The sequence below is a fragment of the Falco naumanni genome, chromosome 14 (genome assembly GCF_017639655.2).
Source record: "Falco naumanni isolate bFalNau1 chromosome 14, bFalNau1.pat, whole genome shotgun sequence".
Lineage (NCBI taxonomy): Eukaryota > Metazoa > Chordata > Aves > Falconiformes > Falconidae > Falco > Falco naumanni.
Genome location: NC_054067.1, coordinates 16476417 through 16489470, shown reverse-complemented (window position 1 = coordinate 16489470; position 13054 = coordinate 16476417). Strand labels below are relative to the sequence as shown.

The 13054-nt window shown below is 46.1% G+C and overlaps 1 protein-coding gene across 2 annotated transcripts in view; it reads left to right on the top strand.

Annotated features, from left to right (window-relative positions):
• MCF2 (MCF.2 cell line derived transforming sequence) overlaps positions 1–13032 on the top strand; it is a 62495-nt gene extending 49463 nt beyond the window's left edge. For both annotated transcript variants that reach the window (XM_040614304.1, XM_040614305.1), the window contains 8 exons: positions 451–543; positions 1534–1612; positions 2143–2206; positions 2707–2813; positions 2895–3007; positions 3274–3386; positions 4901–5001; positions 9687–13032. In XM_040614304.1, coding sequence (XP_040470238.1) covers positions 451–543; positions 1534–1612; positions 2143–2206; positions 2707–2813; positions 2895–3007; positions 3274–3386; positions 4901–5001; positions 9687–9727 — 711 coding nt within the window. In that variant the 3' untranslated portion in view covers positions 9728–13032. The remainder of the gene's footprint in view (positions 1–450; positions 544–1533; positions 1613–2142; positions 2207–2706; positions 2814–2894; positions 3008–3273; positions 3387–4900; positions 5002–9686) is intronic.
• The last annotated feature ends 22 nt before the right edge of the window (positions 13033–13054 follow it).

The following is a 13054-nucleotide window of genomic DNA, read 5'->3' as shown; positions in this document are numbered from 1 at the left end:
GAAATTTCTAAAGGAGCGAAGGGCTTCACAAAAGGGTTTTAAAGATCGCTGAAAGAATGAAACACCGAATTAAGTGAGTAAATAAAGAATAGTACAGCAGAAATAAGGTATGTAGAAAAATAACGTACCATGCATTTATAAAGCTTCGTATGCCTCATCTGAGAAATTTCATGGTGAAAGAGGTATGAGATGACTTTTCAGTTAGTTCCACTGATGCCCAAATGAAGAGTCCCCTAAGGTCCGTTGATTGGTTTCAGAAAGCTTTTGTAAATACAGCAAGCTGGCAGAAGGTCAGGGGGGATAAGTCATTGCTACTGAAATTAATGTTGATGAATTGTGTTAAACTGGGTGAAAATAGGTTTATTTAACATGCTGCAGAAAGTCTGGTTACATAGGGAAAAGGGAGAAATTTGTAATATGTTTTACTTTCTGGTTCTTTTGGATTTGCAGATGAATGCAGTTGGAATAACTGAGAATGTGAAAGGAGATCATCGGAAATTTGAAATCTGGTATAGTGGGCGAGAAGAGGTCTATGTCGTGCAGGTTTGTATCTTCAAAAATGCTGATATTTGCACATACTCATAACAGTGTTGAGGCGATGTCTCCCGTTGGTCTTTATAGGATTATTAGACATTTACCTTGCGTTTTGTCCTCCTGTTTGCCCACATCAGTGTTCACAGAGCTGTCCCAGTGGCTGCTTCTTGGTGTCCAGTCTAGAACTGTAAAAGTCATCTTAAAGTGAAGACTGAATTGCCCCTTGGAAATAGACCCTTTTTATTCCAGATAAATATCTCAAATAGACCGATAGTTGGGAAAAAAGATTTTACTGTGCTTAATAGCTTATGTGAATTGAGGTGGGAAACGAGCCTCGCGCTTCAACGGACACGGGCACGTGCTGCTGTGCAGCGAGATGTCAGAACTGCTACCAGAGCAACGGCTTAGCCCCCGTGGGGCTGCTCCCGGGAGTCTTTGGATTCATCTACAAAATGCCCAACTGACCCGAGTTCTTCAGTTCTTCCTGGTCCCCCGCCCCCCCCCGCTGCTTTGTAGCGTTTTGAATAGAAATTGATGATGATGAACTGTTTGCCTAATGGGGTGTTCACAACCCTGTTGTGAAAATACTGTCAATTGATGCTTTTTTTAATTAGTCTTCTGCCTAGCTTTTTTTTCTCCATGTTGCAACAGAGTAGCTGACTTAAATTCCTAAAGCAGATGTATGTAGCCAAGTATACATATATGCAAAAGGCAGACTTGGCCCTTCAGGTATTTTGTAAAAGGGATGAGATGCACGCACACGTGTCCTTTTGCCTGCACTTCTTGTGTCGTAAGAGATGGCTCCAGAATTTCCAGTGTTTTGCCTGGGCGTAGTGAGGATCGTCAATTTTAGAAGATCATGTATGTTTAAAATTTAGTGGTGGCTCTGGATAAAAGGGGATTTTGGATAATTTCAGCGTAGAGAAGTATGAAATTTCATTCATACATTATAAGGGATGTTTCTCAATGCAAAATTTGGACAATTTTCTCTACTTGTAGGCCCAAACGGTCGATCTGAAGATGGCATGGTTGAATGAAATAAGAAAAATTTTGTTCAAGCAGCAGGAGCTTATAAAAGGTACATTTGACCAATTTCTCTGTGGCATTCACTCTGCAGCAGAACCTTTCCTATTTTCACATTGCTAATCTTCAAATCCACTAATTCTCACCAGAGAATTGATTTTTAGAAGCCTAGTAGCAAAATACTGGAGCAAGGTCTTACAGGGAAAGAACATAACTTACAGCAGTAAAGGCCAGATGCTTACGTGAAAATGAATTACAGAAGTACTTTTTTTTTTTTTTTTTTTTTCCTTACCTTGGGGATTATTTCACATTTGTTATCATAGGCTTAATTCAACAAGATACGTAGCAGATGCCTAGTTTTAAGCATATTATAGTCTTCAGTGGCATGCTGACTATTGGATTTGTGCTAACATATACCATCTTAATCATAACTAAGTCTGTGCTTTGCAAGAGTCCGAGTCTGTTTTTCTCTAGATGGAAATCATTAGAGCTGTACAAAAGGTCTAATTTTTAAAAATGATGCTTCAAGTGTGATGGTTACTAATAAAAAAATGGATTTTAATATGGTGTTTGACCTCCCCACAGTGGAGAAGCAGCAGCCTGGCTCATGCACAGACCAGCTCCCGCTCTCCTCCCAGCTGAGTGATGGGTGAGTCCCAGGAGCCGGATCGGGGGCTCCCTCCAGTACCCCCCCATCACTGGGCACCCACTGTCCTCTGTCTGTATCCTGGCTCTGTGCTGTTCCCCCCTCCCCGTTTCTGTCTGAGACCTCTGGCATCGGGGTCAGGAGGGATGTGGTGCCGTTCATCCTTCGGTGGCGGTGGTCTGGGGACAGGGTCTGTGAGGGGCACCCTGGAGAACTCGCCTGGCAGCGCAGCCTGAGCTGCTCATCCTCTGCACATGGAGACAAAGATCAAAGACTGTGCTCAAATTCAGGAGACAGACCATAGCCACTGTATTTCCCCTCCCCAAAAACTAAAACTAGGCACTGAAGTCCTTAACCTTTATAGAAACATACGTTAGGAAGTACCACTATTATTTCTCACCCTCTTTTACAAAACCTTGTGAAGTTGTGTTCATTCATAAAGTAAAACTAAGACTGATGTCTGTCTGTTTTTTTTTTCTTTTTTTTTCTTTTCAATCAATCAGAAAGCAGCAGAGAGCCTCCGTAAGCTCAGAAGAGAATGACTCAGAGCGCACCAGCCCGGTGATGCTGGACAGTGGGCTCCCGTCCCCCCAGAACAAGCCCCACAGAAGTATGGACCCTTCCCCTTCCCTCGGGGCATGCTCTGCGGGTGCTGGGGTACCCCCAGCCTGAGCTGCACGCTGTCTTGCAGGCTGGCCGGGAATGTCACAGTCCCTGGAAATCTGCGAGGGGCTGGAGGAGTGGTCGGGTAACCAGTACCTCTCCAACTGCTCGGACACTGAAGAGGAGGACGGGAACCAGCTGGTTAGTCCCAAAGCTTTGGGTGTTGCTGGTTTTGGTCATCTTGCTTTGTTTTGCTTCACTGGATAACGGATGTATCTTGTCTATGTCTCTCAAATTTTCCATATCTCACTTTGGGAAATGAGGATATGTCTCAGCCACAGTTTCTTGAAATAATTTGAATTAGGGTAGCTGATAGGGCTCCGTCATGTTCCCTGCGGCAGTCAGACGTAGCAGCTGCATGATATGAAGTGCAGCTGAATAAGATAATTTTTTTCTTACTACCACAGTCTCCAGGAAGATACAAAGCCCTTGCAGACTGCAAGAGGAGAGGATCAGAGGACCTGCTGGTGAAAAACGGGGATGAAATTCAGCTTTTGCATGAAGATGGTGAGGGACAGTGGTAGGTATTTTAGGATTTCTTTGCCTTCTCTCTACGAGCCTGCAAGGCAGTCCTGTGCGACCTCGCTTGCCTGGTGATACACTCATTGCAGCTGCCAGTTAAGTTTTAGACTATTCCAGAAAGCTGGAGAATTCATTCCCTTGCTATGACTAGAGGCCATACGTGCTGGCTTGGCCTGGGACAACATGGCAGGACGTGCCTTGCCATGGGTGCCCGGGTGAGCCGTGCTTTGCCAGCATCTTCACCACCCTGCTTGCCATGCTCTGCCTGCTTCAGGTGGCGCTTCAAGCGAGAGCTCCTTGCCCACCTCAGCTCAGCTGCTGGCTCAGTTCCTCTGGGCTTATTAATAGCACTGTTGAGTAACTGTAAGACATTTCCCTCCCTCAGACAGCTGTCTGAGTGTTAATGGTTAATGGCTGTAAACCATCTTTCTGTTGTGTTTAAAACTGTGGCTCCGAGATAACACTTCGCAGCCGACTCTCTCCTGGCTGGGAGTGTTGCCTGGGAAGTCACCATACCCAGCCCTCTGCCTTCTGGACCGTTAGTTCCCTTGCCTCGGAGAGCAGCACGCTCTTTTCTGATTTTTGCAGCAATTTGCTGAGATTTCTGGCTGCCTTTCCTTTCCAGGCTGATTTCTGAGTAGCTCTCATCAGCCAGCCCAGAGTCTCAGTAGGAGAGAGTGTAGCGTGCTAATGCCTTGTTCGGGATGTGGGAAGGGTGGTGTTACAAGGAACCTGGATCAGATTTGTGCAGGCGCTAGCCCATAAATGCACAGACACAAATGCCCCGTGGAGGATTCCTGGCCAGCATCTACAGCCCTTGCACTTCCAGGGCAATTGGAATAGAATAGAACAGAATATTTCAGTTGGAAGAAGGGACCTACAATGATCATCTAGTCCAACTGCCTTTTTCAAAATCTGGTTTGTTGTTAGCAAAAGCAAGGTGTAAAACATCTCAGTTTTGCTGAATGCTTACCACCTCTTACAGTGATTTCAGCCAGTGCCAGGCAAAGATTTTGCACACCAGACTTTTGTGTTAGCACAAACTTCACTGCATGGGTGAGACAGAGGGATGTTGTTTATGAGCATGAGTATTTCCAGCTGCCTAAGTCTTGGCTTGAATTTACTTACAGTACCCTGACTAAATTCACCTTACCAGTCTAGCTTAATAGCAAAGAAGTGAGGCAAGTTGTTGCCCTTGGCTCCATCGGTAGTCAATGGAGGAAAACTGGCATCTCTGGAAGTCTCAGGTGGGATAACTCATGCTCTGGAGCATTCTGTTCCTCTCCACTGCCTAGAGGGGTGCCCAAGGTAGCTGCGCTCCTGATGTAGGTTTTTAATTAGGTACCTAAATTTAGGTGGGAAGAATATTTTCAATGCATGCCCTGCTCCAGTTCAAATGCTTCCCTGGTTTGAACAAATTGTTGGTTGCACTGACAGTTGTGTAGAGTTTGCCCGTATGGAACTGCTGCTGGGTTGGTTTGTTTCTTTCACTAATGCCGTTGTCATTCCAAGGTTGGTGAAAAACCTAAACAGAAGAAAAGAAGGCTGGATTCCTGTCCACAGTCTGCAGATAGTAGTTGGTGACTGCAGATTTCGGAATGCCAAAGTCGCAGGTATCATATAGCACGCCTAGCAGAAATATTTCATAACTCCAATCAGGTCTTTTAAGCCATTTGCTTTACACTTGATGTACTAAATCTGGCTGCATATGCCTCTGCAGGAAAAAAAAAAAAAAAAGCAAGCAGCTACTCCAAAAACCCGCAAAAGTAGTAAATTAAGCTTTTTTTGTTTGTCAACACGTTAAGACATTTCTGTGACTTTAGGCACTAGTAAGTTAAACCCAAGCATTTAAAAACGTAGATTTCTTTGCAAGAGCACTGGGTAGAAGATCGGGGAGAAGAGTCTGAGTCTGACAGAGGGATTCCCGGGACTGCGTTGCCTCCTCGCTGCTATAGCTCAAACCCCGTGTGAACAGGAGGTACCTAGGCAGAAATTCCTCCTGCTGCAAAAGGCGTCGTGGCCTGACCCCCAGCACTCTAAGGCAATACTTCATTTCTGCAACCTCTTGCCCTCATTGCTGCCTCCTAGTTTATCCGTTGTTAGAACCAAGTTTATAATAAACAGGTTACCAGGTTTTGGCAGGAGGCTTCTAGTCTCAGAAAACATATTTCTCGTCTTCTAGCCATAAATGTACATAGAAATAGATAGGGAAGCGTAACAGACAACACAAGAAAATGCCTTAAGGGCAGCCTGTCGCCCTTGCCATGTATGCAGCATCCACCACTCCATGTGTTTGCCTCATCACCATGTCACTGGGAATGGGAGATCAGGGTTTGCAATGGGAGCAGCTCAGGAAACCCACATAGATGTAGTCCATCCGAAAAAAAATAATAATACACTAGTTATAACCATATGAAACAAATTTGGCAAGTAGATTTCTTTATAAATACTTCCTTTTTTTGTCAAAATCTATTGTTTTGGTGACCATGAAGGAAGCCTTCTGAAAGGCTTATAGTAACAGTCAGCTCCTGATGGATTTCCAGTGTATTTCAGTGAAATCCTTCCTATGCAGGAAGATACTTTTTTATCCCGTTTGTTGCAGGGCAGGCGAATTTCATAGGTTGGAGGTTTTGTGGCTTTACCGAAGGGGCAGCTGGCAGTGAGCTAGCAGTGCAGCCGAGAGGACTGCCCTTGGCACGCTCCTACCCTGGAGCACCATGTGTTGTCTTCTCAGCAAGTCTGGTTAGTGCATGTCGCCGGGTCCTCCACCGCAGCCTGTGCAGGAGGTTTCTCCAGCCACAAATGCGTCTTGAAAATACAGTGCCGGCAAACTTTGAACACTGGTTTGCTTTGCAAGTGGTCATATCCCCCAAAGCTAACAGACTCGCATCTCCAGATGCAAAACCATCTGGTTTGCAAAGTCGCTGAGCACAAACTAAAGGGAATTTCACAAGGCAAAACCACAGAGAGCTCCTCTGGTGAGCCTCATGCCGCTGCCCAGGTGCTTTGCCGTTCTGCTGCCAGGGTCTAGTGGTGGCCCTGAGGCTCTGTTCTCCTGTTACGATTAACTTTGTTCTCTCCTGCTGTTGCTGTTCATGTTATGCAGTCACTGGGCATGATTCCAATTGTACGTGCACTCCAGGCAATATTGTAGGATGATGTGGGATGTTTTTTTGCTATCTTCTAGAGCTATTCCTAGAGCTTTTCAGTGGTGTGTCCTTATAGCTATAATGTACTTTCACTCTGAAACCTGATTTTCAAACAGTACCTTTACGTTTAGCAATTCCCTTTCCTCTGTGGACCGGTCATTTTGTACCGCAGGTGACTGTACCAGACTGCTCAGGGCTGGGCTGGGCTGGGCTCTTTTCTGCTTCTTCAGAAGATGGAGCTCTTGCTCCAGTATAGCAGAGGGAGAATTAGGCGGCCAAGCTTGCAGAGCAAAGTAGGGGCAGGAGGGAGCACCGTAACCCTCACATGTGATGAGCTGCTTGTGCTGAAATGCTGCTTTGCATGTAAGCAGGGTAAACTTGATTAACATGTTGTGGGGTCGCCAGGAGCGTGGAGCATGGTGGAGTCAGCCCCTCGGATGGGGGAGGCAGTCCTGCCCCTCGCGGGGGTAGCGCTTCTGGTACTGCTCAGCTCCAGGTCCCCGCAATAAATAAAAACGTATTTCCTGTCACTGAATTTCATAACCAGAAGTCATACGGATCTGGGATTTGGGGTTTTTTTCAGCAAAGCCTTTAGCTGAATAGGTTAAATGGTTCCCTTACCTTAACGTCTTTTTTTTTATTAGATTTATACGTGGCCCTAACAAGAACCTCCCATCACAGGGTGGCTGATGCCTGCACGCTTACAAGCTGTTCCTCTCCCCTCCTGCTAATTATTCCAGTGTTGAGCCAGTACAACTCATAATGAAGTTACAGGGAACTTTCTGCTGCCCAGTTTAAGTCATCAGATGCGTGTGTGGTCCGTGCCCCCCTTTCCTACCATTGCTGGCTTTGCAAATCCACCATCCTCCAGCACCCCGCCTGCCCAGGCACAGCCTGCCTGCAAAGCTGAACTCGCAGCACCCAAACGAAACCACAGATGGTTTTGCATCCTTTCCTCGCATGGTTGCATAGGTGATTTTCCTTAGAGATGAGTGGTTACTATTGGTGATGCCATGTAACTGTTGATAGAGCAAGTATTTTGGTCCAGCTCTTCTTTTGCAAATGTGTGCGTGTGGGAAACCTTATTAAACTTTTTGTAAATCTTGGCCTGGGTACAAGCCAGGAGGCTTTTGGGGAGGAAGACAGCTGGCTTTTGGAGGTCACTTTGAAAACCAGTTTTCCTTCTGGTATGCCTCTAGCTATAATTTCTGAGTTTAGTCCTTGCTGCTTTTTTCTGAATAGATTTATTTTGTCTCCTGCGCAAATCCATGGTGGATGCTTTTATGTGTGCTGTAGGCATAGTTTTGTGTCACAGGTGATAATGTGCATATCTCAAATAGGGGAGGGCTCTGCTCAGAAAAAAGCAATATTCAGGAAAAAGCTACTGCTGAGGTTTACCTGTGTGTTGCTAGTTTAAGCTGCCTTGCTAAAGCAGCCAGGTATTGCCTGGTCAACTGACTTGACTTTTATATGAATTAGCAAGGAGATGCAAAATTATGTCTTCATTTCCCTTGTGCAAGACACACATTCGGGGAAGGTGAGGGCTGCAGCATTACAATCCCAACTCTTTTTTCCACGGTGGGGCAGGAGACAAAACATTTCTGCAAGTCCCCTGGTTGCTAATGTGCCAAAGATCATGATTTACAGCACTGACAGCATCTGTGTCAGTGAAGGAAAAGGCATCTTGCTTCTTGGCTGCGCTGCAGCACCCACTGCATGGCAAAGGGAGAGCGGGGAGAGCAGAAATGAGGCCCTTGCCATCCCCCAGAGCTGCTGCGTGACTCGTTTTCGCTTCGGTGACAGTGTTGGTGTCCAGCAGCCACCCCTCTCGCCGAGGGTGAGCTCTGTCCCTGCTCTGCTTTTCTCTCAGCAGTGGTAAACAGATGCAGGCAAAAGGAAACATGATGTTGGCTCCCGAGTTTTCACATCAGAGCAAAATGGGGCCACAGCGTTTTTCACCTGACCTTTACAGGCTGGGCAGAGAGAAGGGCGAGTGTCCATTTCTCACTCGCTGTGTGAAGGCTGCATGAGACTGACCGCTTTTAGAGCGAGTAGCCTGAATAAAAAGAGGGATTAAAATGAAAAACGGAAGCGATGATAAATAAATGCCTTTATATAAATATATATATTTAAGAAACGTTGCTACAACTTCCGAATTCTCTTAAACAGCAGAACAGTTGTACGGCAGAATTTGCCTGGAGCCCAAAGGCAAAGAGCGTTCAGAGCAGGCATGGAAGGATGCTCTGTGCCAGGGCAGGCACGCATACCGGCTTGGTTTAAGGAGGATGCAGGCTCCTGTTCTACACCCAGACCCTCTCCTAGTTTGTTTTAACACCCCACTTGCCAAATTATCTCTTCTAAGCCTTAAGGGGATCCCCTATGCGTGCTCTTCATGCAATAAACCTGAGTAAAGGTTTCCCCTGCTGGTAGTGCCTGAAGGACCGAGCTTGCATGCCCTCTGCTCCTGCTGGCCAGGGCGGTGGGGATCGTCCTCTCGACTGTGCTGAGCGTGAGGCAACCCCTTACCTGGCTCCCCAGGCCACGCGGTTTGAACCTGCCCGATGAGAGTAACATATGTGGCTGAACTGAACTCTTGAGCTCTTGCAGGCTGGCATAAGCATGTTAGCTGACATGTGCAAGTTTTGTCTTAAATTCTGTTTAAAATGCCACTTGTAGTTTTGCAGATGCAGCACAGCTGTTTGCACTATTACTTATGCACTTTAATGATTGCAGCCACAGGCTTTTGTATTTACGCAGGGTCCATTAAAGGTAACGCTGATCTCTTTTTGGCCTTTGAAACGTAAAGCAGGGTCTCTCTGCACAACCTGTGATGCCAGCCAGCTTCACGGAACAGCTATTTTGTAGTGCTGTAGAAAACCATTTTGAACCTGACAAAATAAGGAGTCTAGAGAAGGTATCCGCTGGCCACGCTGTGATAATCAAGTGGTAGGTGATGGAAATGAGTCAAACCCTGTGGTCCTGCCTTAGGCAAGGCTCTCACTGGAGCTAGTGGGAGTTCAACTTATAGGGAGAACTGCAGGAGCGCACTTACTTTTTTATGTTATACAAATGTTACATGATTACAGGGAACAATGTATTTCTTGGTATAAGATGCTTTAATATTAACATCATTCTTCATTACTTTATAGATGCTGGCCTGTGTAACACGAGAAAGTTTAGTTCCCCTTGAATTAAGGGTGAACTAGTAGCATCCTATTTTCGATGCTCTTTGGAAGCTTTCAACTAAGTGTTACAGAGAAATAGCACAATAGTTGGAGTTGTCCTGTACTATTCATCACATTCACAGACCTCCACAGCTTCATCTGCGCTGAACGGGACTGGGGTCCTAAGCAGCTTCTCATAGTCATAAAGGAAGCCATTCTCTGCTCTTTCTTTTGTTTCTCCTATGGAAAGTACAGTATTTTATTAATTTCACCTGCTGTTTTTCCATGACATCCATCACGTTTCATCAGAGAAGTACACTACAGTTTCCTGACACTTTGTTTAGATGCTTGAAATTTCCTCTCCAGGTTGAAGGCTTTACCTACTTATTAGCTGACAACTGTTGAAGTTGCAAATAAAAGAGTTGAGTTTTGGTAAACCAAAAAAAACCAAACCAAAACCACAATCCAACCAAAAAAAAAAAATCAAACAAAAAACCACAAGAAGCTGTATGTCCTGCTTAATTGATTTTATGGATGGATTTGTCTTAAATACCTACTTCAGCTATGTGAATGTAATGTTCTGTAAGAGCATTACCTGGCTGACTCACATGTGGAGATGCAATAACGTTAAAGATCCTCTTTTTGCACTTAGGGTCTGACTGCAGCCCGTGGCGGTCAGTCCCGTTGATTTCAGTGAGGTTTGGATCAGGTCAAACTGACAACTCAGGGTTGTCGCTCATCACTTAGGGTCCCAAAGCGTCCCGAGGCTGAAACCTGTATCTAGCAAGTGTTGAAGTTTACATTAAATGTATGTACTTTTGGAACATGTGCCATAAATCAAAGTTAAATGTCCATGTTTGCACTAAGGATGTTCTTGTGATAAGACTGTACTTTTCAGCATCTTTAACAATAATGTATCTATTGAATTTTTGAGAAAGAAAAAAGAACACTGAACACTCATAATTTAATTTTGTGTTTCTTTGTCTAGTTTTGCTTTTGTAGAACATAGGTACAGGTGGTTTGACTTTTAAGATGTGTGCAAAGAGCATCTGACTGTGTTGAGAGCAGGGTTACTAGTGTTATGCATGCGGTAATGAATTTGCTCTGTCCCGTCAAAATGAAACGTTTTATACTGTGGACTAAAGGGGGACCTTGATGATCTGACTTCGATTTGTGAACCGTGGATTCTTAGACACAGTCCCAAGTTGTTCAGTTAAAACATACCGGGGTTTGGGGGGTGTTTTTTTGGTGGCCATTTTTGTATGGAGGGGTTGTCGAACCTGCTTGGTGGCTGTGGTTGCCTGGGGGGTTCCCCAGCATGCTGGCACGCAGTGATGGGTGCTTCTCCAGTTCAGGTGGCCGGTATTGTGGGTAACCCCCCTCCGTACACCCCCAAAAACGTGACCAGCTGCGTCTGAACTGAGCAACACTGCAAGACCTAGAAGGATCCCAGTAATCTTCAGCCACCAGCAATCACAGCAGGGGGGTTTTAAGTCACTGAAGATTATTTCAGTCTAATTCAAAATTGGCCACAGTGCATTTGCCAGGTGGAAGAATAGGAGTGTCTTAAGTTACTGTTGGGGCTGTTTATAGTGGTAACAATTATTGTGGTAACAGTACACGTTTTGAGGTACAACTGTAAATATTTGTCTCAAACATAGCACACATTGCATATTAAATGGTTTTAATCTTTTTTGTCTTCCATAGTTTTAAATCTAAGCTTTTATTAATTTATGAGGTTGATAAGTTCTGCAAATCTGAATGTACAGTCTGAGATTTTTAACATTTGAAACTTTGCACACGACATGGTATGTTACCTTAAGTATGCTGTTGAACTAGGCTCTTAATGTATATGTATAAATTACGGTAGAGAATTTTCTCTGACTGCAAGTTTAAATGAATTATATTGTATATGTACCTGTAAAAAAAATGTGTTAAATCTATATTTAAAGATTAAAAACTTGTTAAATAAATTCATATGAGAATACGCAATTCTGTCCAAAGACACCTCTGCTGTAACTAGAGAAAAATAGAATTCTCACGGTGTTGGTTTTATTTTATTTCTTTAGAACAAATATAACCTTCTTACATGCATTTTGATTTTAAAATAAGCAGCGGCAGATGATCCAGTTAGCTTCTTGCTAATCACAGCGGCAATGAAATTGGGAGAGGCACCGTAGCACTCATACCGATGTCTGAAATAGCAGCTATTGAAACCCTGCCCTGGCTGGGGGTGTCTCCATCACCAGCCTCCCCTGCATCCCAGCATGCGGCCGGAGGCGCCTCTGGGCTGGGGGCCATGGGGCCGTACTCATGGGTGGGTGCACGGGGTCTGTGCTGGGAACAACAGCCCTTGTGCAGGTGGCGTGGGGGGAGAGGTGGTCTTGGGGGCATATCCCACCAGGCGGGAGGAGGAGAACCCCTGTCAGCGGGGTTCTGCCTCTGGGGGTGTGCCGTGGTCCTGTGCGTGGTGCCTGCAGCCTGTGCCCAAGCTGCCTGTGCCGGGCACCACGGCGTGGTTCCCAAAGGACACGCTGTTTCCCCATGCACCCCTGGAGTGTTCTGTGGAAGGAGATACGAGGCGAACCAGCACTGATCAGAGGTAAACCTCCTGTCCTTTGGGATTATTCCCTTCCTTTGAAATTGGGAACTAAATTAAGCCCACTTGAATCAGCCCGACAGAGGACCTCTGCCCCAAGATGCCCAAGATCCCCAAGATGCCACCCCCCTGTCCCTGTGCTTCGGTGCCAGTGCCCACCCTGGGCACGGGGCAGGCACCCCCAACAAAATTTGTGCCACCTGCTCGGACTGGGGTGTCCCATGCCGTCTGTAGTCCGGGGACAGCCCACAAGGTCGTCCGGGAAGGGCGATGCGCTGCCTCCATCACCACCAGCCACGTCTGTGGCTGCAGCCTCTAATATAACACGGTTAATACAGAGACCAGGGCAGGTAATGAGCCCTAAGCAGTTCTCTTTATAATCCCAACAGGGATCAGCAGAAATCATTAGTGTAAAGCCTGCTACTACCTTTTGGTGAGTTTTATACGGATTTTAGGTCATTTATACAGCCAATTTTGTGCCATCCTTAAGCAGAGGAGCATTTCCTGCTGCCCATGATCCATCCCAGCCCGGCTCACGTGAAGACGCCTGGATGAGAGCACTGGGGGTGCGATGCTCCGCGCGCTCACCTCCCTCCTGCGCTTCTGCTGCAGAGGCCGCAGCTGGATGCCGGTGCCCAAGGCACCCAGCGCCTGCTGGGCTCCCCTCGCCTGTGGTGCTGTGCAGCAGCCGTGGGCAATGCTGGTGGCACGCTGGCCCGGGCCACGTGTGAACCATGCCCCAGCTAATCCGCAG